Source organism: Grampus griseus, assembly GCF_964374135.1.
Source record: "Grampus griseus genome assembly, chromosome: X".
In the NCBI taxonomy this organism is placed as follows: Eukaryota; Metazoa; Chordata; class Mammalia; order Artiodactyla; family Delphinidae; genus Grampus; species Grampus griseus.
The window spans coordinates 17,834,428-17,862,403 of record NC_138999.1 but is presented as its reverse complement, the minus strand read 5'-3'; the positions used below and the strand labels follow the sequence as shown (position 1 = coordinate 17,862,403).

Genomic DNA, 27,976 nt, shown 5'->3' with positions numbered 1-27,976 from the left:
GGCCTTGATCATTCAAATACACTTTTTTTGATGTATCAAAGACAGCTATTTGTATTTGGCTGGGACCAATTTATTTCAATACACTAATTCTAGTAGTATGAATGAGGTTACTTAAGTTATATAGTTAAAGAATACAGGGTCAAAAATTATTCCACATTTAAAGTTTTAGGTACATGTATACCGTTCATAGTTAAAATGGAAAATTATTAAAAATACACAGTGAAATGTAATAGACTATTCAGCATAGCAAACCATTTACAGCTCTAAACAGACCACAAAATCTACTGTGTGTCCAGATTTGGATTTAATCCTGTTGCACTTGACTATACTAACAAACTGCAAAGCCTTAGAAAATGACATTTAAAATCACTGGGTCATAGCACACAGAGATTAGAAGACCATCAGGAGAAGTTTTTCTAGCAGTTAATAGCATTTTAACTCCCTGTAAATGGGGTTTGGCATTCTATGAATCTTACATTCGATTATGATAAAACGAAACCTAAACTGAACATTCTTAATGAGGGGATTATTCTATGAAGTAGGCTTGTTGCATGTGTTAATCAAGACGTGTTCTAGCTTTGACACCAGTGATCAAAAGAATTCATTCTCTTTTGTTCCTAACAGAGCTGTCCTTATAACAATGAAAAGATCTATGCATCATACTCTTTCTGAGCTGTCTTTTTGTAATTTTGGTAATAGAAAGATATGTGAATCTAGACAAGTCCTTTAACCAACCTGAGCTCGGTTGGTTACATGAAACATGATGATGGCAGAGGACCAAGAGATTTCTGTAAGTTCTTTCTTATCAATTCATCTATCTATCAATTCATCTCACAGAGAACAAGAGTGTCAGTGTAACAAACTAAGAATGTTCTTTTATTTTTTTTATTTTTTTTTTGCGGTACGCGGGCCTCTCACTGTTGTGGCCTCTCCCGTTGCGGAGCACAGGCTCCGGACGCGCAGGCTCAGCGGCCATGGCTCACGGGCCCAGCCGCTCCGCGGCATGTGGGATCTTCCCGGACCGGGGCACGAACCCATGTCCCCTGCATCGGCAGGCGAACTCTCAACCACTGCGCCACCAGGGAAGCCCAGCATGTTCTTTTATAAAAGAAATGTTACACACTGTTTTAACTAATGATGTGTTTCAATAAAGGGACATAAGTACTGTACTTGAGTTTACTTTGAATTTGCCTATCAGATATAATTAAAACCATAAATGTTAAAGGTTTATAAAAATACCTGTAAATTTTGCTAAGAATTTAAGGGATGTACTTGTACTACATTCATTAATACAAATCTGTTTGATGCATTTGCACATATCTAGAAATCACTTAATAGAACATTACACAGACCCTGATTTTAAAGGGATGATTAAAAAATGAACACCAAGAACAAAAAGCATTGTTTTTTTTCCCAGATATTCCATGTCAACTTGCACATACCACATATTCTAATTTACTTTTTCCTTGGTCTTATGAGTACATTAGTAATTCATATTTTTATTTTTATACAGTAGGACTTGTCAGCTACCTTAAAAATTTTTTAAATATTACCAAGTAGGTAGAGAAAGAATGTGAGGAGTTAGACTATGCAAGGGACCAGGAGGTATCTGCTCCTTGCTAAACTTGGGAGTTACAGTTTTCAGTAGTGAACGATTATAGAAAAGGGGAAAAAGGAGAGAGATTTGTTACCTAGTATATTAGGAATTTGCTAACCAGAATTTGTCAAAGTAATCTGGCACTGATGGCACAGACTTGAAGGATTCAGATCCACCTACAACATCAAAAATACACCTTCTGCTTTTGTTACATAACAAGTCTTTATGTAAAGTACATGAAGTTTTATGCATGACATTCAATTTATAGAACAGAAAAAAATTAAACCTTCTAAAAATTCATAAGTCCCAACTGTCACTAAAGTAGATATAAAGAAAATCAAGAATGCTCGTCATTCATTGCTTCTAAACCAAATATGAGAAGGAATTAAAAATTTAGAATCAGAGAATCTTAGAGTTTTAAAGGAGAACGTGTTACCCAATTTTTTTTAAAGGAAACCAGAAGTCCAAATTATTTACCCTAGGTAACTCTGACAGAAGTATAGCTGTCTCAACCACATGATCTCACTTTTTAAAAGACATTCATTTAATTTAAAATTTACATGGTTTTAAAAAATGAGTTATAAATGGCTCAGGGGTGACCAAAAAAATCCAAATGATCTTCAAAGTTTGAATGAAAGAATAAAATATGGCATATTATTGTCCTCTGTCATTTATCATACAAAATCAAAAAGATGGAGGAAAAGTAGCAATAAAATTATGGAGAAAAATATTTCTCAAAAGCTTTAAAGTCAACATTGTTATTACACTGATTAAAAGGAGGCTCGTAATCAATTTCTGTATTTTAAAAATTCTTCTAAACCAAATTTTATATATGAGTTGACATCATTTACATGAGTGCACCAATGCTAGATATATGGAGCATTTTTCCAAGGAAAACACAACTGCAGATGTGAAACATAAGAAGAAAAACAAAACTGCTTGTAATTTAAAAAAAAATCTAGCATACTAACACTGGGAAAATACACTTTCCAACAACCATTCCATAATATAAAATACAGGAACTAATTTGTAGTCTTAATGCTTCTCAATTGTCCTCAATCCAAATACCACTTGTGACACATGAATGAGAAAAGGCATTGTTTTGCCAGTGATTCCCCCTTGTTTTCAGTGATCCAAGCTCAAATGAATTGGTTCATTTGTTTCTTACAATTGACTGTTTCTCCTATGAAAAGTCAATACATTCTTACCACTTAAATGGAGCTCTAGTGCTCATAAGTGCCTGTTATTTTCATTGCACAGATTCAGTATTTAATAATTTTGATCACCTTGTATATGCCTGTGTTGATAAAACTCTTATATTCCAATCTTCTGACAATGGCTGAAAAATGAAATTTCAATGGTCATAAACCTTTTGGTAAAATAAAGATGAGAAGTATGAGGAACCATGATATGCAAGGACTACTACTGAGATGAGGCTCATACTGGTTGAGACTTAGCCAGGGATAGTGGAGCATCAACAGCAATGCCTTTAGGACTTTTGTACTGGGTTTCCTGCCAGGAAGAGTGAGATATACCATTCTAATAATTAGGCTGAATTACTTAAGTGATCATTTGACTCACATAAGGAAAAAACTGGAGAGAAAGGCTCCAATAAAGCTGTTAGAGAAGTGGCTACACACAAGACAAAGAAGCTAGTAAGAGGAAAAGCGTTTCCGAGACCCAGCCACCTGAAATCCATACTCCAAATACATTTTAAAATCAGTATAATCTTCTTTGTCTTAAGGCAAACATATGTGAGCTATAGCCAGCAATTTATTTCTAAACTGGAATACTTAAAAATTCTTTTCCATAAATCTCATTTAAAAATCCTGTTCAGTAATTAATAATAAACTATTTTTGCCAGTGTCAAAATGTTACTCCATTTCTACTCGGACTACATGTTGACTATTCTTCAGAATTCCCTATAAAGCATATTTTCCTTACCCTCATTTTCCGATAAAGAAACAGAAGGCTTGAGAAATGAAGAGGCGAGTTAAACACACACGACGGGACAGAATTTAGGTTGGGTCACAACTGGAGAGATTTCCAGTTCCAACTCAGTACCACAAATAATTTGTATTGTCTTCTACATACAGTGCTTCCTACTAGATATTTGTCCCTTTAATCTTTTTTTTTTATTCATCTGTATGAAATGTAGAGATGCGGAAAGAGAGGGGTACAGTAGGGGAGTGAGTCCTTTGGCATGGCTACAGGTAATAAAGATGTTTTCAGCAGCCTTGAAAGGCATCATCTGGCATTTTTATTGGGGAAAGTAGAATATTAAATTCATGGCAGCCTACAAGACAGTGGCTACTATACAACGATTACTCTTAATTAACTTCTCTGAAGAACTCATGGCCATCTGCACTCTGAAAAAGCTTCCAAGTCTACTTCTCGCCATCTGTATTTCATAAGTCATGTAAATCACACAATTTGCTTCTAACATTCTGTTTTTAATTATTATGAGACTGTATTACCATAATAGCTAGTCATCCTAAATCTGTGTACTTTTGTTATGAAAAGTATCATTGGAAAGTTGTGAAAACAATTTCAATCTAAATGTTGCCCACCTACCTTGGGATAGATTCTATCCTGGGATAGATATGGGAGAATCTTGGAAAGTCAACCCATTTTTTCCAGTCACATATTCAAAGACAGCTTCAAATCCTTGATATTTAATGTACAAGCTACACAGACTTTTTTTTAAAGATTTCTTTAAATTCAAAACATTCTTACCTTACTAAAACATATCAAAGCAGAAGAAAACAAAATTAACTCTCCTTCATTCTTGTGAGCATACCTTAAGAAATGCCTTGTACAAAAAACAGAAGTATTTCACAGAGAACACGTTAATGCATATCCAGGCTGATACTCAGAGCATGAAGTCAGGACAAGCCAGGAAGGCAATTCTAAGACATTCACATCAATATCAGCAGAATTTCACACTTTCATAGAAGTGGATTAATAACAAAGAATCAAGTAAGATGAAATTGTGATCCATATAACATTTCAGTTTATTGTGGCAAGAAAAAAACCCTGATTATCAGGTTAATGCGTTAAATTCCCAGTCACAATTTTATCTACTTATTACCAGAGGCTGTTCCTTTTAGAATTTTCACACCAATAAACTAGAAAACAAGGAAGATAATAATAAGAAAGACACAGGAATAAAGTGCAAATATTAAAGTAGTTCTGTTTTGAAATCAAATATAATTTCTTAGAGATGTGACCAAAGGAGGTGTTAAGTTACAGCCACTCTCATACCCAGAACTCAACTACTAAACACACTACATGACCCCGTAATACAATGAAAATAAGGTGTTACATTTAGTGACAAAAAGAAAAATGCTGACTGTCTCGTAGAAAAGCAATGAGAAAAGTTCATTTGGTTATATTCCATTTCAACATATCTGCCCTAGGCAAATATCTTGCCTACGTAAATATGCATGCATATTTATATACACGTTTATATATTCAGCCTAAAATCAATTATTATAAACCACATTTATTTGCTCAAAAATGTTCATGCCTTGTTTAACATTCCTACACAGTGTCTGCAGGAAAAAGAAACTACAATTAGAAAAATTGCTGGGAATCAGGCTTTGTTAACAAGGTTTAGAATAGCACACTCTTCTGTCCAAGAGTTTACCTGCCAATCTGTTAGCAGTGAAGTAAAATACGTAGGGAGATGGAGCTAAATTTTGGTGGTCTCCACCCTATCCCATGTACATTCAGTTTCCTTTTCTTAAATACATTTCCTGATTAGCAAAATGTTAAAAACAAAAGCTAATCAAGTAAAAAGATGAACTTCAGTTGAAGGGAAACCAGGTATGACATTCACTCAAAAAATTATTTTTTCACATGTAGAAGAGCATGAGGTTTACACAGGAGCCAAGAGGTAAGGCAGAGGTTCTTGCTGCCAGGCCAGGGTCAATGTTGTCCCTTGGGTGCATTTTGAGTATTGTGGGGAGTTTCAGGTTATCACAATGATCAGGTTACTGAATGATTGCTAGACCAACGAATGCAACAGTCCCACACTTAAGAACTGCCTGTATCCCACATGACTTTTTTTGTTTACATTTGAAAGAGTTTATTATTAACACTTACAAAAGGGCAAACCTAAGTTATTTCACATGAGATATTGCTTACATTTTGGTATAACCAAATTTGAAAATAAATTTAACTCTATTTTATTTAAATAAATATTTCAGAATAGTTTTAGGTCTACAGAAAAGTTGCAAAAATAGTACAAAGTTCTTGCATACCTGTCATCCATATTCTATTATTAACAGCTCACATTACTGCGACACATTTGTCACAACTAAGGAACAGCACTGGTATATCACTATTAACTAAACTCCACACCTCATTTTGATTTCACTAGTTTTTTCCTATCAGACTTCTTCTATCTCAGAATCCTATCCAGGACACCATAATACAAATAGTTCTCATGTCTCCTTAGCCTCCTATGGTCTGTGTTTCTCACATTTTCCTTGTTTCTGATGACCTTGACAGTTTTGAAGGAGTAGTGGTCAGGTATTTTGTAAAATGTCCATAAATTTGGATTTGTCTAATGTTTTTCTCCTGGTTAGACTGGAATTATGGGTTTGGGGGAGGAAGACCACAGAGGTGAAGTGCCATTCTCACCACATCATATCAAGGGTACACGCGATCAACATGACTTATCACTGATGATGCAAACCTTGATCACCTGGCTGACGCAGTGTTCACTAGGTTCCTCCAATGAAGTTATATTTCCCCTTCCCACACTCTACTCTTTGGAAACAGGTCACTAAGTTCAACCCACAATCAAAAAGCGGGGAGTTAAGTGTCACTTCCTTGAGATGGGAGTATCTACGTAAAATATTTGGAATTATCTTTATGGGAGATTTTTCTCTCCTCCCTCACTTCTTTCTTTATTCAGACATTTATTTACATCAGTATGGACTCTATTTATTTTATGCACTGAATTAAAATCCAATACTATTTTTGTTGCTCAAATTGTTCCAGCTTCGGCCACTGAAAGCTCTTTTAGAATGGCTTCCAAGTCTGTGACGTGCCCTCATCATTGTGTTTTCTGAGCACTTCCTTACTTTCTGGCACAAGATGCTCCAGACTCATCTTAAATTTTCCCTTCTCAGCTCTAGAATCTGCCATTTCTCCAAAAAGCTGAGGTTCCTTTTAATATGACTTTTAAATGTTCAACAGGAATTATTAGAGTGACATATCAAATGAGTCTAGCCTGTTACCTGTTCTAATACTCATTTTTATTCCAGTGTCTATCAATTCATCTGCTCTTCCATTTTCTTGTACTTATAGAATGACTTCTGAACTTACTGCTTGCTTGTCTTAAATCCAGGTATGCTCATTATAAGTAGGCAAACATATCAATTATAGTTTTTTACAGTACAGTCATTTTAAGCACCTACATACAACAGAAACTGATTTTATTTTTTAATTATTTTCCCTTTTTATTACAATAAAGGCATTACAGTGAATTTTTTAATAATATGAGGTAGGTTTTATTATATATGAATTTTATTTCAAGAGACATTAAATAATGTCTGTCATGTAAAGCGAGTACTGAGTCCAAAAGGATTGATGTAGGAAAAAAAATAAGGTAGACTACAATGTGTGGGCTTTATTTGGATCCTGATTTAAGGAAAAAAGAAACTGTAAAACTGTTTATGACATTTATGAAACTAGAAATTTAAACTAGATATTTAATATTAAGAAATGAATTTTGGTGTAATAATAGTGTTGTAGGGGTGAGTGTGTGTGTATATATTTTTAAATTCTTATGTTTTAGAGATACATAACCAGCCTTAATTTTTTGTGATCTTATTACTGGTACATCAGTAGGAAGAAAAATGTTAGTAGATCCCTAAGTATTATTTTGCTGTATTTATTTTATTTTTTTAATTTATTTTTTATATAGCAGGTTCTTATTAGTTATCTATTTTATACATGTTAGTGTATACACGTCAATCCCAATCTCCCAATTCATCCCACCACCACCACCACCACCCCTGCCATTTTTCCCCCTTGGTGTCCATACGTTTTTTCTCTACATCTGTGTCTCTATTTTTGCCCTACAAACCGGTATTTATTTTCTCTGTGTGTGCTGGTCACAACTGTAAAAACAAGCTGGCAAAACAGTCTCATATGAAAAAAAAAACCCTCAAAATTAGAAACCATTTTGTTTAAATATTAAATTAGACACATCTTAAAATTAATGTAGATGGAGATTCATTATGTTACCACATTTAAAAGTCTATCTCTTACCAGACCACTTATCAACACAGGATGCCAACAACTTTTTCAAAAAAAGTGACAAAATTCTCAAAAACATGCCCAAACAAAATTAATTTTAATTTGTATGGATTTTGAAAAATAATGAGCACATTAGGAGAGAAAAAGTGCTTTACAGAATCAAATGGACAATGCTAAGGCAACTTCAAAATAGTTGGTAATTACCACAGTTCACAGTTGATGTTATTTTTTAAATGTCTATTGTCCTGGCTGTTGTAGCTTTCATAAAAAATGAGAGATTTCAAATCATTCTCTCCACAACCAAAGAACAATTAAGTTGTTTTCACTTATTTTAAAACTTCCAGCCTAAAACAAACTCACCTCAAGTCTATTAAAGGAAAATAAGGAGAAACAGAAAATATCATCTTTGTGTTTTTACTCTGAACAAATCTTACTTTAAGTTTCAAAAATACATGCCAGAATATATATTTTAGATACACAGGCAAAACCATGTGTATCATTTTAAAACATAATGTGGATGTAACTGTATCTATCATTACCATTTTACAAGTACTCAATTGATCAAACATCTCTAGCTCAACTTGACCACTCTGTATCTTACGATTTTACAATAGTTTTCTGACAGATAATGATTAAATTTTCTCCAGCATATATGTTTTTTGTGTGATTCACTATGCTATCGTTTCATATCACAATTTGGTCTACAAAAAAAGAATTTCCAAACAAAACAAAATAACTTGGGTAGAACGATTACCATTTACTAGGTAGGTAAGGGTTTCCAAGCTATAGAAATGTACTGAATAAAGTCTGCTGTTCAAAGAAACACTAATGAAATGTATTGCAATAGATAGCAATGCTAACCACTACTTGGTAAATATAAACAACAGAATATAATCAAGGCCCTTACAGGTGTACCTCATTTTATTGCACTTCACTTTATTGTGCTTCACAGACATTTTGTTGTTTTACAAATTGAAGGTTTGTGGCAACCCTGCATTGAGCAAGTCTATCGGTGACATTTTTCCAAAAGCGTTTGTTCACTTCATGTCTCTGTGTCACCTTTTGGTAATTTTTGTAGTAGTTCAAACTTTTTCATAATTATATTTGTAATATAACCTGTGATCAGTGATCTTTGATGTTACTACTGCAGCTTGCTGAAGGCTTAGATGATAGTTTGCATATTTTAGCAATAAAGTATTTTTTAATTAAGGTATATACACTTTTTTAGATATAATGCTATTGTATACTTAATAGACTACAGTAGAGTGTAAACACAACTTTTATATGCACTGGGAAACCAAAAAATTCATGTGACTCACTTTATTGCAATATTTGCTTTACTCCCGTGGCCTGGAACAAAACCCACAATATCTCCAAGGTATGCCTGTATTTGTAGTAAAATGTAATGCTCCTTAGGAACATCTATTATCAGGCACCACTACTTTTGGGGCGGAGGGTATTTTTAAATTTATAAGTGCATATTAACTATATTTTTTAAATACTCTAGATGTTTATTCATACTTATGGAAGTATCAGTTCTTTTACAAATTTAAAAAATTTTTTTTATTGAAGTATAGTTGATTTACAATGCTATATTAGTTTCAGGTGTACAACACAGTGATTCAGTATTTTTACAGATTATACTCCATTTAGAGGAATTATAAAATAATGGTTATATTCTCTGTGCTGTACATTACATCCTTGTAGCTTATTTTACCTTAAACATAGTAGTTTGTACTTCTTAATCCCCTTCCCCTTCCCCATCGGTACCTCCCCCGACCCCTCTCCCCACTGGTAACCCCTAGTTTGTTCTCTGTATCTATGAGTTTGTTTCTGTTTTGTCATACTCTTTCATTTAGTTTTTAAATTCCACATATAAGTGAAAACATACACTTTAAAGTAAGTCATTCTCTGTCTGACTTACTTCACTAAGCATAATACCCTCTTAGGTCTATTCATACTGCTGCAAATGGAAAAATTTCATTCTTTTTTATGGCTGAGTAATATTCCTGTGTGTGTGTGTGTGTGTGTGTGTGTGTGTGTATACCACATCTTCTTTATCTATTCATCTGTTGACAGACACTTAGGGTGCTTCAATATCTTGGCTACTGTAAACAATGCTGCTATGAACGCTGGGGTGCATGTATCTTTTCTAATTAGTGTTTTCATTTTCTTCAGATATATACCCAAGAATGGAATTGCTGGATCATATGGTAGTTCTAGCTATTTAATTTTTTGAGGAATCTCCATACGGTTTTACATAGTGCCTGTGCCAATCTACATTCCCACCATGAATGAACTAAGGTTGCCTTTTCTCCACATCCTTGCCAACATTTATTATTTGTGGTATTTTTGATGACAGCCATTCTGACGGTGTGAGGTGATATCTCATTGGGGTTTTGATTTGCATTTCCCTGAAGCTTAGTGATGTTGAGCATCTTTTCATGAGGCACCATGTACTTTTATTAGCAATCCTTTGAGAACAAAACATCTCAGAACTGGGCTGGTTAGTAGTAGTAGCCTAAAGTAGATCTTTTGCCTAGGTCTACACTCAGAAGAGGAGAGCATCAAACTCTTGGAGTTCACTTCAAAATAAGAAAGATGAGGGGCTTCCCTGGGCGCCCAGTGGTTAAGACTCTGTGCTTCCACTGCAGAGGGCACGGGTTTGACCCCTGGTCAGGGAACTAAGATCCTCATGCCGTGCAGCATGGTCAAAAAAAAAATGTCACCAATACTATAGTTGTATGTGGCATTTTTGTCACTGGCTAAAGTTCTACTTTGAGTGGAAACGCTTTATCACCAACCAACAACACACACAACACACAACACACACACACACACACCCCTATAGAGGTCAAAAGAACCCAATGACCACACCCCACCTTACCACACACTTAAGAAAGTAGGTCTGACAGAGAGGACATCAACATCTTTGCAAATGTTCCCAGGATTCCTCTCATGTCACATCTATCCCTGGTAGAAAGGCAAGGTAATCATATTATGTTTTAGAACCAGTTAGAAATTCATTCAAATTCTGCTTCTTCCACTTAATATTTATTCATTCTTGAAAATATTTATTGAACACCTGCTTGATAAATATTTTGGTATACAGGACAAGTGATTCAATGTTTCTAAGAAAAAGTTTCTGCATCTGTAAAACAGGGATAATTCCAACCTTTCAGGGCTAGGATAAGTATAAGATGACGCAGTGAAAGCACCTAGCACAGTACACGGTATATAGTAAGCAGTCAATAAATATTATCTATTAATAGTTCTGCCTCTGAAGATTACCAATAGAATGAAACTTCTTCATAATTAAAAAAAAGCTGACCTTTATCATGCACTTGCTGTGTGCTAGGCATCGTTTTAAGCATACCATAACCCTATGAGGTAGGTAATATTATCACCCCTATTTTACAAAAATGAGAAAACCTGGCAAGTTACTTCAACCCTCCCTCACTAAGATCACACAGCTAGGAAGTAATGGAGCCTGGATATAACTAACACAGGCATCTGATTTCAAAGTACTCTTTATTATATACTAAATGGTGCCAATTTTTAAAAGGTAGAAAATTCAGAAACTTTTAAAAAGTCAAGTCTTAAGATAATTACGTATAAACTTGAACTATGTTCTTCATCCATGGAAGTGTAAATCCAATCCAGTAGGCAGAAAAGAAAAAAGAGTTAATGTTCAACCTAATTCCATCACTGAACAGCTGTACATCTCTGTTGAGCTGCTTAACTTCTGTAACTTACCTGTTAAAGGGTGTTAACAACTGTCCCTTATTTCACTTTTAAGTACTACTACTACTAATAGATGTGAAATGCATGAGACCTTTATAACATGGGCTAATGAGGGGAAGAACCAAGCTGTACTACAGGATGTTTGCAAAAATATTCCAAAAAGTCAAAAAACTGATTCCAACCAAGTATGTAGAAATCCTAACTAAAAATATAACTCATTTCTAGCTTGCATATTTTCACTATGGAAATGGCTCCTGGCAAAGTATGATACTTAAAAACATCACATCCTCCAGGATCAAACAATTTCTTTCCAATCTTAATTACACTATTAGATTGATCAGCAAGCCCTTTCTTCACATATCAAAAGTAAAGTTCAATAGGAACCTACTCAAATTATCACAAATCCCAAATAAACAATCTGAATTAGCATGTTTTTACCATAAATAGACTTAAAACATTATGTCTAGGGACAGATTAGAAAGAAAAATTATCTAGCTCTAAACATTCCATAGAATGAGCTGCTCTCTGCTTGTCACAATTCAACATCAAATTGAAAGCCTCTGGTCTGACAGCTGTTGGGCAAGGTAGCAGCCTTCTAGATAAGCAAACCTGTCATTAATTTAATGCAACATTGGTGCCAACAGAGACGGTCGCAAAACTCACCATGTCACCAATGCAGAGGGAAATGGGGAAGGAGCACCTGCCTTGCCATCCATATGCGGGCTCGTACCACACTCAACTTGGTTTCCACACAGGCTCTGGCAGGCAGGGAGAAAAACTAGCAACTGGACTCTAATGTCTATTTTGAGCACCAGTAGCAACAACTCTACAATTCTTTCTCTTTTATATATATTTTTAATAGCCCAGTACCTCGTTTACATAGCCAAAATATAAGTGAATTACACAAACTTAAAATACGAATTTTCTGCTCAGCCAGGTGAAAAAAAACACAAGTCGCCAGGAGTATCAAACATTTTGAAAATAATATGGATAGCTGAAATAAACTCCCACATACACATATAAAACATACCAAAATTATAACAAGAATTCCGCTAATGCTGTTGAAATTACTCATTGAGCATAATTACTTAAAACAAGTATTTCAAAGGTTTTTTATTAATAAATTAATTAGAAGTCTAACATCTTGCTAAAAAATAGATTATTTTGTAATCTTTGTGTAAACAAGTTGGAAAAAGTAAAATCCAGGATCTAAGTCAGCCTTCCATTGATTTCTTCTAGACAAAAACCATGTTGCAAGCCCATTTTAAAAATAGCAGATATGGCTGAAACAAAATAAAAAGTTCAAACAAACAAGAGGATATTGGGTAACACTTTAAAAGCAAGTAACAACGCAGTTTCTTCCTATCATCTTATCAGAAGACTATCCAACCTACCTAATAAAACTAATTTCTGGGGCTTCCCTGGTGGCGCAGTGGTTGAGAGTCCGCCTGCCGATGCAGGGGACACGGATTCATGTCCCGGTCCGGAAAGATCTCACATGCCATGGAGCGGCTGGGCCCATGAGCCATGGCCGCTGAGCCTGCGTGTCCGGAGCCTGTGCTCCGCAACGGGAGAGGCCACAACAGTGAGAGGTCCACGTATCGCAAAAAAAAAAAAACTAATTTCCAAGAACATTAATGTCAAGTAAATATAAAACAGACAAGTATGCTACATTTGATATTAGTTATGTAACAGTGTTCTTACTGTGGCAAACTAGAATACATTAATGCCATTGTGAGTTTTGGTTTATTTAATAAATCTTGGTTTTTAAAACAATTTTATGTTGTGACAAAATATTCAATAGATGAACACAGAAAACTAAAACAGCAGTTACTGTACTTTAGTAAAATTTAAAATTCAATGAATTTATGCAAATACCCACAACCCTTTCTTTTCTGAAATTGAAAGAATAAGATAATGAAAGCTTCCATTAGAATTAATGATTGTAATTTAAATTGGAATTGAACAAGAAATTAAATACATCTTTCAAGTTAAAAAAAATACTAGCATGTTTAATGGTTATTTGTAATTCAAACCAGGGCACAATTGCAATCCACTGATTTGCAGTACTAGCTAGAACATTTAAGCCCGAAGGTGTTGTTTTATTAAGAGTTAACAGACAGGCAAAGTTATGTTAAAGTCTTAAAAATTTCACTTATTCTGATTTATGTTTTAACAATTCTAAATTTAGGGGGAGGGGCACACTTTATTAGAAAAATCTCTATAACGTGCCTACTAGTAGCATGTAATTCACAAAAAATCCACATGAGGCACCTGTATTCAACAAGTTATGCTTTACAGTAACTATCTACATAGGTTCTTAATGAGTGCTCTTCAAAAATTAGTCCAAATAAATTTATATTTGGTTTAAAAAATTAAAATTTATTTTTGAAAATCAGAGTGAGATGAAGTTATATAACAAATGCTGATTTAAGATGCATCTTTAAATATCTTAATTTTATTCCTATTAATAAAAATGTAGATTCAACATTAAATATAATGAGAAGATAATGGTTCTCATTAAGCTAACGGGCTTTTTTTTTTTCATTTTATCCTCTATATTAACAAATAAAGGGCATTTTCTTCTCACAACAGAAAAATATATTTAAATTTCTTATATGAACTTTATTTTCTTTACTTTTTTAAGAGGAAAAATGTAAGGCATTTTTTTCAATTTCATTCTACCATGCATTCCAAAATATATGGTGTTCTTTTTTTTTTTTTTTTTTTGTGGTACGGGGGCCTCTCACTGTTGTGGCCTCTCCCGTTGCGGAGCACAGGCTCCAGACGCGCACGCTCAGCGGCCATGGGTCACGGGCCCAGCCGCTCCGCGGCATGTGGGATCTTCCCAGACCGGGGCACGAACCCGTGTCCCCTGAATTGGCAGGCGGACTCTCAACCACTGGGCCACCAGGGAAGCCCATATGGTTTTCTTTTAAAAACACCAAAATGAAGAAACAATCAGAAAATTTGTATGAAAGAAAATACTTAAGAAAAGGGGTATGTTTTAATTTTTTAAGAAGTTTGCCTATTGTGTTGGCCTATGAAATGACATCAGCAAATAATATTTATAGCATAAACACGGAAGTGTTATAGATTCACTGAAATTATTAACGTTTCTTAACGAAATGAATCTACACCATGATTTAGATCATTGAATTGGCTAGACAGCAACACAACTATGAAAAATGGACAAAGCAACCCTACTTACACTGTATTCTGGCACACAGTATACAACTCGTCTCTGAAGTATCCATTAGGGCATTATAAGAGACTTTACGTGCATCGTCATTTAGGAAAGCAGATTTGTCGACAGACCAGTAATCTGTGAATAAATTTATTTATTCCTTTACTCAACAAATATTTCCTAAGCTCCTACTTTTCACCAGATACTTTCTTATGCACTGTTATGCAAAAAGATGGGTTCCCTGCCCTCATCAAATAATCATACAAATAAAGGTAAAAAATAAAACTGGCAAATGGAACAAAGAAGATATACACGGTACCAAGAGAGTGCATAACTGAGGATTTGATGTGATATGGCGATTCAGGAAGGCTTTTCTGAGGCAGAGGAGGGAAGGCTTGAGATCTGAAGGATGAGCAGGATTTAACTGGGTGAAGCAAAAGTGCAAAGGCTCAAGGGCTGGGTAAACAGGACTGAAAGAAGGCCCGAGTAGCTAGTGCTAGCAATGAGGTTTACCTCACAGGCAACAGCCAAACCTTCCAGGGTCTTATAGGCCATTTTAAGGACTTTATCCTAAAAACAGTGAGAAACCATTAAATTTTTTAAGCTGATGGGGAAGATAGGATTAGATGGGAATCATTCTCAAGAAGTTCATCCTGACTACAGGTTTATGGATCAAACAAAGTAAGATGCTGTAATTATCATGACCTTGACTGAAAAGATAATATTTTATCCTTTGCAAGAGGAGAAAAAGAGGAAGCAGAGTACATAAATTTTACCTTTTCTAAACCCAACCACCACTTCTCAAACTTTTCCACTGATGTATCCTTAACTGCTGAACAGAGTGTACTCATAACCCTGGGAGGTCTGGGAAACGCAGCTTTAAAACAGCCTGCTGCAAGGCTAAAATTCCTGTTAAGCCTCTGGTCTCATCTTTAAAATCATGCCAATTTTGCTTTCTATACCATGAATATAATATCTATGTTTATTTTAATATAAAAATAATATTTTAAAATACTTAGCAAAAATCAACTTTTTGGCTTTTGATCATTTGGCTTTCACAACCACAGAAATGTACCATTTTGGGTAGCACAGGCCTATGCTATGCGTGAAAACTGAATTCACTCACTGAATGCTATTCAAAACAATGAGCCTATTCTTGAGCCAGACACTAATCCATGACAAACTCATAAACATAAAGCTTTAGACTCCATTTTGTTTTTCAAATTACTTACCCTCCCTTTCCCCCACCTTTAAATTAGTACTGATGATCCATCCTTCTAGGACTCTTTATAGAAGCTAATGCTTCATCTTTCACAATAAGCCTTGTGTGTGAGGGAAGTCACATAGAACGCTAAAAGTCATTAAGAAAATGTTAGGTCCTAATCTGAGGTCACTCTGCTATGAATGAAAATGATAATTTATCATTGCTTTAAGAACAACATCAACATTTAAAAGCCAATCTGCATTCTTCATGTAAGAATTTGGATCAGTAAAATTCTAAATATCCAACAACATAATGTTAATGATGTAATTAATATTCAAAATAACTCATTTTAACATTATTTCCAAATTATTCCTGAGAAACAGAAATGGGCTTATTTTTGGCAGCCGAAGTTTTATAATGTGGTATTTATTTAAACTCAGGACATGATGAGAGTTTTATTGTCTTTGTGAAATGCAGATTTGTTCTTGTACTTTTGTGCCACCTACTCATGCTCCTCCCTCACTTTCCCTGTACTGCCCACCTTTCTCTTTCAACCAGACAAACGTAGACTCAACGCCTCTGGTTAATCGCCCCATCTCAACTCTAGAGTCTCTTGCTGTGCTTCTACATTTAGAATACATCCCTCTTAGAATATACCTTAATTAAATAAACTGCTTAAACAGTTGCTCAAACCTTCCCCATGGATTCCTTCCTGACTTACTAAAATCATCATCTTCTCTTTCCATTGGTGCTTGTATACATATGCAAACTCTTAAAATTTACCAAATGTACTAGTTGGTACCTGTCTCTGTCTTGGCATAGGTTTGCCAATGTCACTGCCAACCCATACAGAGACTAATTTCTCCAAAGCAGGGAATTATTTAAATTCATCCATCAAAGCACCTTCCATGCTGAAGTACTAAGTAAATATCTAAGAACTAGAATACATCTACATAAATAAACTCTTTTTTTTCCTACTATGCACTATATCATGTGTGTTACCTTAAGGAGCAAATGTTAATGACACTACAAACAAAACGTTTCTTGTGAACTAAACTCTACATATCAAAAAGGTAAATTTCCTCTTTGTATAAAATGACAAGAATTCCTGTTCCAAAAATGTCAAATCCAAAGTAGGTGATTGTTGGTTACTATCTAGTCACGCTGCAATTGAGAAAAAACCTAATTTTTCAAAAAGAGGTAATAGCACCAATTTAAACATTTAGCATATTTTTTTTCCCTTACGGTGTATACTTCTCAAGTTCCTGCCACAAAATTATTTCTGATCTCTCTCTCAAAACAGTTTAACTCAAAATTTTGACATTTTCCTTCACCTGATTAAGATAAATTTCAACTTCAGCTCTGGGTCCTATGAGGGGGAAAAAAATTACTAAAGGGCATTGTACCTGTCAAAACTGCTTTCCGTTATGGGACACATTTTCCTCTAGAGTATGTAAACTTTTACACTAAATAGATCTTATTTCATCACTGCATTTTCCTCTTTTTAGGGTTGTATGCAAAACGTTGGCTTTATCTTTGTTTTTTAATACCTAAAATAATGTATTTCATTTTCAGTCCTCAAGAAGGCTGAGTCATCAGGACAGAAATTAGAAGTCAGTGAATGCTTCTTAAAGAAAATGGTTTATAGTAAACAGGAAAGACCAGAGCAGTTAATTGTGGGATGGCTTCAGAGGCTATCTTAAAAATTTAGATGATTTTAGGAATCATAATAACATAAGAGTGCATGGAGCTAAGTCACAGAGACCATAAGAGAAGATCAGCAAAGCGGGGCCTGTCCGTTGACTCTGAAAACAATAATCCATTTTATTTGATCCAGAAAGGGATTAAAGATCACTGGAAAAAATGTCAGAAAGGGAGCTGGCCCTGGAAAATAACTTTATCTTAGTCATCTGGATATTTTGAAAGAATTTCAAAAGGCAGAAAAGGTGTGAGAAAAAAACTGGAATTATTGGGTGTGACGTGGACAAGGAAAATTAATGATAAAATTAATAATAGGGGCCCAAACGTGTTCAAAGGTTTTTGTTGTATTTCAGAAGGCAAAAAAAGTAGACTCAAGCAACTGCAGATTATGAAATATTTCCAGGCCCTGCAAGTGAACAGACAGGAGCTGAGAAATAATGTATTTTAGAGTAACAGACTGAGCAAAAATTAGAAACAGTTATTGGCCTACTTTTCTACCTATAGCTTTTCCCAATAACTGCTTTGCTTTTATTCACTGTAAAAAGGTTTATGTTTTAAAATTTTGTCAAAACTACAGGAGGACTGAATGTAATTTCCAACTGAAAAAGGTTAGTTGCAAGCACTAAATGATGAGTATTTGATTTTCTCAAAAAATATTTTTATAAAATTAATTTTTAAAATTAATTTTGAAGGCTATGAGACATTTCCTAATAGCCTGAAGTACTATCAGGATAATGTGGGATATAAATGCTTATTCTACTGACTCATGAGGAGTTCATATATTTACTGGAACTAACATTGACACTGTGTCACATCAAATTTCTATTGTCAGGAGAAAATTCAATGAGTATTGGATTTCACAAATAGTGGAGTTAGGGGTGAGCAAAAAAATAGGAAGTATTTCCTCATACTGTTTTTTAATAATAATTAACATAAATTTAATACTTACGTGTCCCTCAAATATATTTTAATAAAAAGTAATAAATTAAAGTGAATTGCAGTGTATATATGGTCCTTCATAATTAATCTTGAATATATTCTACCAAAGTTTAATAATCTTGTCAGCCAGGGGTTTTTCCCTTCATTTCCCTCTCTGCTGACTGAGTTTCTATTGCACTTCTATAAATTGTCTGGAAGCATTAAACATATGGCCATGCTATTCTTATATGCTTAATGGTTCCTTTTCTGTTTAGTGAAGGAAAAAAATACCCTAGAAAGAGCATAAAGCATATACCTTACTAAAGAGAGTTATAACTATCTACGATTGTGACTAGGTGAAAGCATATGCCATATATATGCTTTAAATGTTAAGGATGATGAAACTGTCACATTAGGAGCATGTTTTAAAGAACTCCCACAATGCTGCAGTTGTTCAAAAGTCCTGTTCATCCTTTGGTACTGCCTTTATAACACTATACATTATACAACACTAAATGAGGTTTGGCCATTCCAAAGCTACAGCCTAAATTAATTGACTTTTAAACATTAGCGCATCTGAAGAAAGGATGAAAAGTATTTTTAAGTGTATTTTGTAAAGTTTATTTGGGGAAAAGGGTGGGGGGGATTAATTAAGCTAATAGTGTACGTTACCTTAATTAAGTTAATTAATTTGAGGAAATGCTTGTTTCATCTTAGTATTTTTTTAAACCTTATTTTCTGATAATATCTCAAATCAAATTTATATGAAGATTATGGAAATTTCAGCAGTAAGCAGTTTGGGACTTGAAATATACAGATAATGACATCAGTTATTCTCTTCCAGTCTAATGTATACAAAGATACACAAATTCTGTCTTCTCAAATAGCTCTAAGATGCATCACCAACAGGTATGAAAATAAGTTATTCAACTTAAATATAACAATCACTTAAAATCACAGCTAATGATGTAAGCCCAACTCCAAAGAAGCTGCATTTTAGGCTGGAGAGATTTTTAAAGGACTAGTGTACTGAGAAACTAAAAATGTGTGTCAGAATATGTACATCATATGTTCTACATGCTTCAGTGGACCTAAAGTGTAGAGAGAGGGGAAAGTGCAAGAATGTACTGGGAGGGTGGGAGGTGAAGAAGATGGAGTATGCAGCACTCACTACAAGCATCATGGGAATTTGTGAGAGGTAGTCTCTGAAGGTAATCTGACTCCCAAGGAGCCAAGATAGCTTTTCTTTGAGTATTTCAGTAACAAGACTCAAATTGAAGTAATCTTTTAGGCAAATTCAAAGAAAGGGTTTTAATTAAGCAGTCTTGCTTTTCGCATGTGCTCTGGCTCTTTCTTCCATGACTGAGAAACACAGAAGTTAGATGTTTGTCTGCATCTGACAATCCGAAGGGGGGAAAAATTGGTGGGAATCTAGGAGAGCAGAATTTCAATAGCAATATGAAAACAGAAGAAGAAACAGAAAAAAATAATGAGCCACTGCAGGACTTTGTCTTAGTCATGGCACCCATGGCACCTTAGCACAATGCACCGCACACAGGGGGGCAGTCGATAAATAATGAATTCGATTTAATTCAGTACACTCTCATTTGTACTGCGCTTTGCAGTTACAAAGCACTTTCCACATATTAGAAAAGAAAAACGAAATAAATGAAGAATAAAGGGGCAAGTAAGGGAATAAAAGGAAAGCAAATGGATAAAGGAAAATCCACAAGACAAGCAAGAGGCTGAAAAGGCTCGGGGGAAAAAGAAAAAAAAATTGAGTTTCCCTCTGTTGCTCTCAATCACTTCCAATCACGCTACTTTCGTTCTAAAGTACCTGGAGCTTAGAAAGTCTGACTGCTAAGCAAGCCCTAAGAAGGGGCTCCCTCATCTTTGAAACTGCATTTGCAAATGATAAGCCTTTGGGCCCTGACTAATCCACCCAGAGTTTGTGCCTAGGAATAACCACAAGCAAAACTCTTAACATCTCCCAAGTGCGGCGAGGAATCCTTTTTTGTCCATCCCCTCCATCCCCTGTCAGCATTCCCCAAATCTTAGGAATCTTGGGGATGGGAGGGGGCGCAGTGGTCTTGAGGAGAGGGTCCTCTAACTCAGACAACAGACAACAGAGGGAGATAGTGAGGCAGGAAAACCCAGGGACAGAGAAAAAGCCCACGTTTGAGATTAAGAGGGCGAATGTCTTTAAGTATGGTTATTAGAAATTGCCCAGGGGAAAAAAGGGGAGAGTCTTCAAGATGGAATAAATGAGGGGACACTTGAATGTGCATCACTTTACACCTGGGGTCGAGCCCCCAATAAAAAGCTTTAAGATTCAAAGCCTCAAGCCGCCAGAAGAGAAGGAGGCAAAGGACGCGGGGGGATGCACAGGAGGAGTCACAGATACCAGCGCAGATGCTGTCCCAGGGGAAGCATGTTTTCCTCTCCCCCAAAGCAGCGCATCCCCCGAGCATCCTCAGCCCAACCTGGGGAAGAGGGGGAGCTCTCCGGATCCAAACCCCGGCGGCCGCGTCCTGACACCATTATGTGGGCTTAAAAGTTGCAGGGAGAGTTGGCGCAAGAAAAGGCACTTGGCAGGGGCGGCCGCCAAGGGGGCGTCAGGATTCCCAGGAACAAAGGGGCCGGGGAACGGGCGACCGTCCCTGGGGGCTCCTCCCTGAGGGGAGAAGGCAGGGTCGACACGTCCTCCCGGCCTGGGGGCACCAAGGGGAGCTAGGAGCCGGAAAGACTGACAGGGATTCCGCCGTCCGGCTCCCAGCCTCCCATCGGGTCGCCCCGGCCACCCCCGCACTCTCCGCGCCCCTCTCCGGATGGGAAGCCACTGGCTGGAGACAATAGGAGACCAGGATCCCGAGCCCCAGTCAGCCCTGGAGGTCCCCCGCTGCCCTCGGCGCCCCACGATCAGCCGGCTGCAGCCCCGATGGCGGGCTCGGCCGCGGCGGGCGCCCCTTCCCTCCCGTGCGCCGGGACCCCGAGCCCCAGGGCCGCCTCGCCCTCCGCACAGCGGGCATTACCTTTCATCCAGTCCACTACTTGACTCGGAGACCATTTGCTCACCGGTTCCATGATCAGAGCCATGAGCACAGGGTCGGTTCCGCGCGGGGCGCGGAGCTCGGAGCTCAGACACAAAACGAACTCAGCAGCCCGAGCCGCCCTCAGGTGGGGTCCCTCGCTGGCTGCTGCCTCGCTGGGCGGGCGGCGCGGAGAAAGCGGCTTTTGTGTGTCGAGTCTCGCGGCTGCAGCGGTGGGAGCGGTGACGGGGAGGGAAAGGCGCCGGGGTCGCGGCTCCGCGCCGGGTCTGCTCGCTCCCCGCTGAGGCGGCGGCTGCTGCCGTGGCTCCGCAACTCCGCTCGGGTCTCCGTCCCTCCGGGGTTTCAGTTCATGGCTTGTACTGCCGAGGGTCGCAGCGCTAATGGAAGGAGCTGCCGCCACACGCCCGCAGCCAACTTGCCCGTTCGCCTCGTGCGCGAGAGTGAAGCCCCCGGCACGACCAGCAGCCCGGCGGAAATGACGAGGGGCCTCCTGCCACCCAAAATATCTCTCCGCAGCCCTCGGGTGCGGGGCGCGCGCACCACGAGCCCCCCGCCCGCTCGCTGCCGCGCGGTCCCGCCCCCGGGGCCGACGGCAGCCGCGCCAGGCGCGTGCGCGTGCGCGCGCCGGCACGAGGCCCGATGCCGGGGTCCGCCTGTCAGTCAGGCAGGTGCGGGCGGCTCGTAGCGTCGCGTTCCCGCCCAGCGGGCCGCCCCGGGACGGAGGCGGGCGAGGAGCGCGTGCGCGGCGGCGGCGGCCGTGGCGGCGGCCCGGGTTCCAACTTCGGGTCGGTCGGTCAGCCAGTCAGCCAGTCAGTCAGTCAGTCAGGTGCCGGCGGCGGGAGTGCGGCTCCGAAGGGCCTCTGAGCGGACGTGGCGGCGGCGGGACGGGCTGCCCACCAGTTGAGCGCCGAATGCTGAGGCAGCTGAGGAGGTACCTGCGGCCCCGCCGCCGAGGGGTGGGGGACGCCGCTGAGTTCGGGGGTTACAGCGGGAGCCCGGGCTTTCCTCGCTCCCGCCCTCCCCGCTGCTGAGTGGGCTCCCGAGGTGATTCCCCAGCCCCGCGTACGCCCGCGGAGACGGAGGCGTGGAATGCCGCGGACGGGGACCGGGCTCCGCCAGCCAGAAACGCAGCGATGACGAGGCAGGAGGGCCGGTGCTGTCGGACCGCCCCCGGTGCTGCACCGGCCCTGGGAAGTCAGGCGCGGAGCCTGGAGCCTTCGAGCGCCGGCCGTGGCGATTCCGAGGGAGGTTCGGCCCCACGTGCCTTTTGAAGGGCTTGGTGTCTGGTTTTCGGCCAACTCCTCCGACGCTCAGAGCACCGAGTACCCATTTTAGAGGATGTCCTTTTGTTTTCAGATATTCTTGTGTAAGAACTGAAGGGTAACACTGGGCTTGAAAATGAGTGACAGAGTGTAAACAACATGGTTCTTCAAAACTCCTGTTCTTCCGAAATCTTACACAGGCTCCTGTGCAGTCCTTAGTAAAACAGTTTACCTAATGAGGCTCGACTTAAACGACAAATAATTCAAACTAGAACGTTTGGACGCAAAGTCTCTGCCACCGTTGTAGGTGTTTTCTCTTTGTCATTCTTAAATAGTTCCACTGAGTAAAAGAGAAACTCATTTTATTTCTATAACCATTGCAATAATGGCAATAGGTTTTGCCAGTTCTTGCAGTAACCCATTTTCTCTAGTTCAATTGCATGAGATGCAGAGCTGCCACTTTTCTCAACTAACATGAGTTGACATCACCCCCACCTGCCCCCTCCCCCGCCACAAAGAGCTGAAACCACAGTAAAAATATTTTTGATCATTTCAGGCTAGTGATACACAACAAGTAAAACTTAAGATGGCCTGTCTGTAGGCTTGTTATTTATTTTTCTAATAATACAAACTTAAAAGTATATGAGAGGGCTTCCCTGGTGGCGCAGTGGTTGAGAGTCCGCCTGCCGATGCAGGGGACACGGGTTCGTGCCCCGGTCCGGGAGGATCCCACATGCTACGGAGTGACTGGGCCTGTGAGCCATGGCCACTGAGCCTGCGCGTCCGCAGCCTGTGCTCTGCAACGGGAGAGGCCAAAACAGTGAGAGGCCCACGTACCACAAAAAAAAAAAAAAAGTATATGAGAGAATTTGGAAAGAAATATAGATTATCTAGACAAGTCTACACTCAGACGGTACAGGTATAGCACTTTCCTTTCATAATCCAGACCGTGGTTGTGATTTACAGTTTTTTTCTTGGCTGACCAGGTGTGAAAGGTATTGTATTTTAGAGTGCCTACATTCCAGTGTTCTCGGAACATTGCATCAATATTTCTAGAAAAGATCATTTCCAGCATCAGTACTTTATGGAGTAGCTTTATGTTCAGAAACGGAATGGAATGGATGCATTGTGAATCATTAGAGGTTACAGTCACAGGGAGATGTTAAAAGTAATTTGATCAAAATAATACTGCTAATAATAACAATGAACATTTACTGAGCACTGTGCTAAGTACTTTACATATATTTTATCCTCAAAACAGCTCTATCATTAGCCACGTTTTACAGATGAGAAACTCTTGGCTATCACATTTACTTCCTATCCCCAGAGCCTATTACACATAGTTCAATAAATGTTGAATAAATTAATGAATAAAGCTTACAGATGTTAAGTAATTTGTCTGAGCTCATGACGCATGATTGTAGTACCAAGTTAAGGTGATTCCAGAATATGACTTTTAAAACTAGTAAAACGGTTTGTATCAGTGTTCCAAACTGAACAGTACTTTGGAAGGGGAAGGTCTATTGAATGTTAACTGAATATGTCTCATCAGAAAGTTAACTACAAAGGAGGCTAAGAGTCACCGTGAGTGTTCCTGCACGGTACCAACTGTGAGAATATAGGAAATGAAGAAATTTGGCTGAAACACCAAACAGTATATCCTGACTGTGCTTGTATGACAAGCAACCAGACTACATCATATTGTAAGCAAGCTTAAAGTGAGATATTGTTTGCATAATGAATGGAGTATCAAAACAAATGCCGAACACCAGGATGCAGTAAAAATAAAAGATACGTATTTCATGAAAAACCAGTACCAAAGAAGATGGAATAAAAGGTCCTAGAGAAAGAGGATTTTGAGAATTACGTCACAGAATTAAGTTGTACATGTTCTCCTCCTATATATGTTACAGTAAGGAATTTATTTAATATAATCACCTGAGATAACTATTAGAAAAGTAATTGTAAAAACTAGGAATGACTTAGCCAAAATGTGAGTGTGGGGTTATACTGTCTAATAGCATTCACCAAGGCCTTAGGTATTTTTCCCAAGTCGTCCTTCCTGAGGTTTCCCCTACAAAACATCAAAAATTTGCCTTAGATTTTGACAGCATAATAGGCATTAATTATTTCACTTAGTTTGTTAAGAACACAGCTGACTTCACTCAGATAGTCTTGATTTGGGGAGAAGAAAAATAAAATGATTAAATCATCTTTGCGTTCACTCTTTTATTCTTAACTCCAAATGCCTCAGCTAAATCCTGCATTTTTCTTTCCGCAACTTTTCAAATAAACTAGCTTTTATATTTTTTTGCCTATTATTCACAGTGTTAATGTCTTGCCCCATTTTTGTTAGTATAGCGTTATTACATACAAACTTCAACCTCTTAGTTTTGCCTTCTCTTAATGAACAAATCTCAAAGATTAGGGGAAAAGGTATGTTATCATAAACTACATATCAAAACATTGCACTAAATGATATGTGACACATACTTCAACAGTCTAGATATAAAAGCCAAACTGATTCTTTGGAAGGAGACTTGGATTCTTTTTGGAAGCAGGCAAAGGAGAAATATTAAACTGATTAATTGGAGACATAGAACTCGTGAGATGTTTGCAACCATATCAAAATAAACCACTTTAACGAGCCGCAACTACTGAGCCTGCATGCCACAACTACTGAAGCCTACGTGCCTAGAGCCCGTGCTCCATAGCAAGAGAAGCCACTGCAATGAGAAGCCCGCGCACCGCAACAAAGAGTAGTCCACGCTTGCCGCAACTAGAGAAAGCCCACCCGCAGCAATGAAGACCCAACGCAGCCAAATAATTAATTAATTAATTAAAAAACATAAACCACTTTAAATCGTCGTTTAATCCAATTGTTACAGTTTTGTCTTTTTTGTCTTTTAGACTCTCTAGAGTTCAATAAAAAATTAAAATCTCTTGACCAAAATATTTTCAGTTAAGATTTTGTATATGTAATGAGCCTAAGTACTTCAGATATGAAATTTACAAAGGTTCTCTGACTAGAATCTAGGTGCTCAATGGATCTGACTCTTAGGGATGAGGGCAGATGGGGGAGGAGCCTAAAGCCTTTTTCTCTTTGGGGCCAAAGACAGGAGTAAATAATGTGAATGTTTCTTCTGGAGCTGCAAGTTAAAGATTTCTAACCTCCACATTTCTAACCTAGGTTATTTTTATAGGGGCCTTAATCTTCACTTCCTATTCTTCTGCTAAGAAGCTTGCTCAGCATCAGACCTCAGACTTGCCAGGCAAGACATATTTTAATGTTTTTTATTTATTTAACATTTAGACAAAATGTCTTGCAGAGCCCTTTCTGGTGGTTTTCCCAGTTTGCTTAGATTGTGTTTTTTCTATAGCTCTCTGTTTAATGTTTAGATTTCTTGCTTTTTTAATGATTAATATATTATCAGGAATTTTTTTCTCTCTTTTATCTTTCATTTTTGAATGATTAGTGAGAAGTGACAACACAGAACAGCTGTGTGGGTCGTCCCTGTCCTAAAAGAGAGGAAGGGATGGGAGCCCTCTTTTTTCCACTTAGTTTTGCCCAATCCTTTCCTATAATTCTAAAAGCACGTGTTCTGTGCTGGCCCAGTTGTATACCTTGATCAGAAAAATTAGCTAGGCAATTCTGATGAGACTAGTAGTGATTAAACAAGATACAAGTTATTCTTAGGAACAATATATAAAACTTGCTCCAGAGAAAGTTAAGCAAAATTTCTGGAACAATGTTTTTATTTTCTTGTAGTATAATTCAACTAATAGCTATGAGTAAAGAACTAAAGCCTCATAGCAATCTGTCTATGCCTCCAATAGTCAGAGAAGCAAGTAGGAAGAGATCTTTAACTATAAATGGGCCTTCAAGTGTGCTTCTCTGGGCCAAACCTCCCTTTAGATTATCAGGGAGAAGCACCCTGAGACTATAATTAAATTAGTAGAATCCTTTCTTTGCTGTTCTGCCTCAAGGGTAAATTGTATTAAATCAAGCCATGTCCTTTCCAGACCAAGATTCATAGCAGTCATCTCTGAGAGAAGAAAAATTGGCTGGAGTTGAAGTTATCCCAATAGGGGTTTTTTTTAGGGCTCTTTCCAGGTATTCCCTGCTGTTAGATTTTTATTAATCACAATCTAATAAAAATCCCAGAGCCCACCTAAGATTAGGAAACCTAGTTTTCTTAACTAGCCCTAGCCCATCAGGGAAGTTTCTGGTGCATTTAGCAGCCATTAATGAAAAGCATATAAACTTACTGTTAAATAAACATTTTTTGAACACTACCAATGTGGTGGCCCAAGTTGTATCCTTTAATCAGAAAAATGAGCTTGATTTTGTGAATGCAAAGATGACCAAGATGCTCATAGACTGGTAGGGGAAACAGAAACAATCACAATTAATGTAATAGGATAATGTGATAAGTGCAATGATAGATGTGCCCTGTACTATGCACAGAAGGGTACCTAACAACCAGGAGGAAGACTATATGTGTGAGCAGTTATAGAGCACTATGTAGAGGTGCCTGGATGGCTAGAGTTGAAAAGCAAAGCAAGAGGTAATGGGAGATGAGGTGGGAGGGGTGGGCAATAGCCAGATCAGGGGGAAAAATTCAAACTAAAAAGTAACCTAAAAAGATAGAGCCATATAAGGATTTTAAGCAATAAAGTGACTTGGTCGTATTTATATATTTATGTTTTATATTGGCTGGCAGCCATGGAGAGCACAGATTTGAGAGGGACAGGATGGAGGGAGAAGTCAGTTTGAAGGATGTGGCAATAGACCAATGAAGAGATGTCTTGGGTCAGAAATAGATCAGTGAAGGTGAGGATGGAGAGAAGAGGATGAATTTAATAAATATTCAGGAGAACTAGGTGACTGATTAGATATGAAAGGTTAGGAAAAGAGCAATATCAAGAATGATTTGCATGATTCTAGCTTTAGTGAATGGGTAAATTATTTCTTCTCCATCTAAAATAAAAAGTAAAAGTGGATTTGGAAGAGGGAAGTGATCTGAGATATTCTGTTGT

General features: G+C 38.1%; 1 protein-coding gene across 4 annotated transcripts in view; it reads right to left on the bottom strand.

Moving 5' to 3' along the window:
* CNKSR2 (connector enhancer of kinase suppressor of Ras 2) overlaps positions 1 to 21,761 on the bottom strand; it is a gene marked incomplete at its 3' end in the record, with an annotated part of 257,646 nt that extends 235,885 nt beyond the window's left edge. For all 4 annotated transcript variants that reach the window (XM_082681111.1, XM_082681112.1, XM_082681113.1 and 1 more), the window contains exon 1: positions 21,657 to 21,761. In XM_082681111.1, coding sequence (XP_082537237.1) covers positions 21,657 to 21,720 — 64 coding nt within the window. In that variant the 5' untranslated portion in view covers positions 21,721 to 21,761. The remainder of the gene's footprint in view (positions 1 to 21,656) is intronic.
* Positions 21,762 to 27,976: the final 6,215 nt, after the last annotated feature.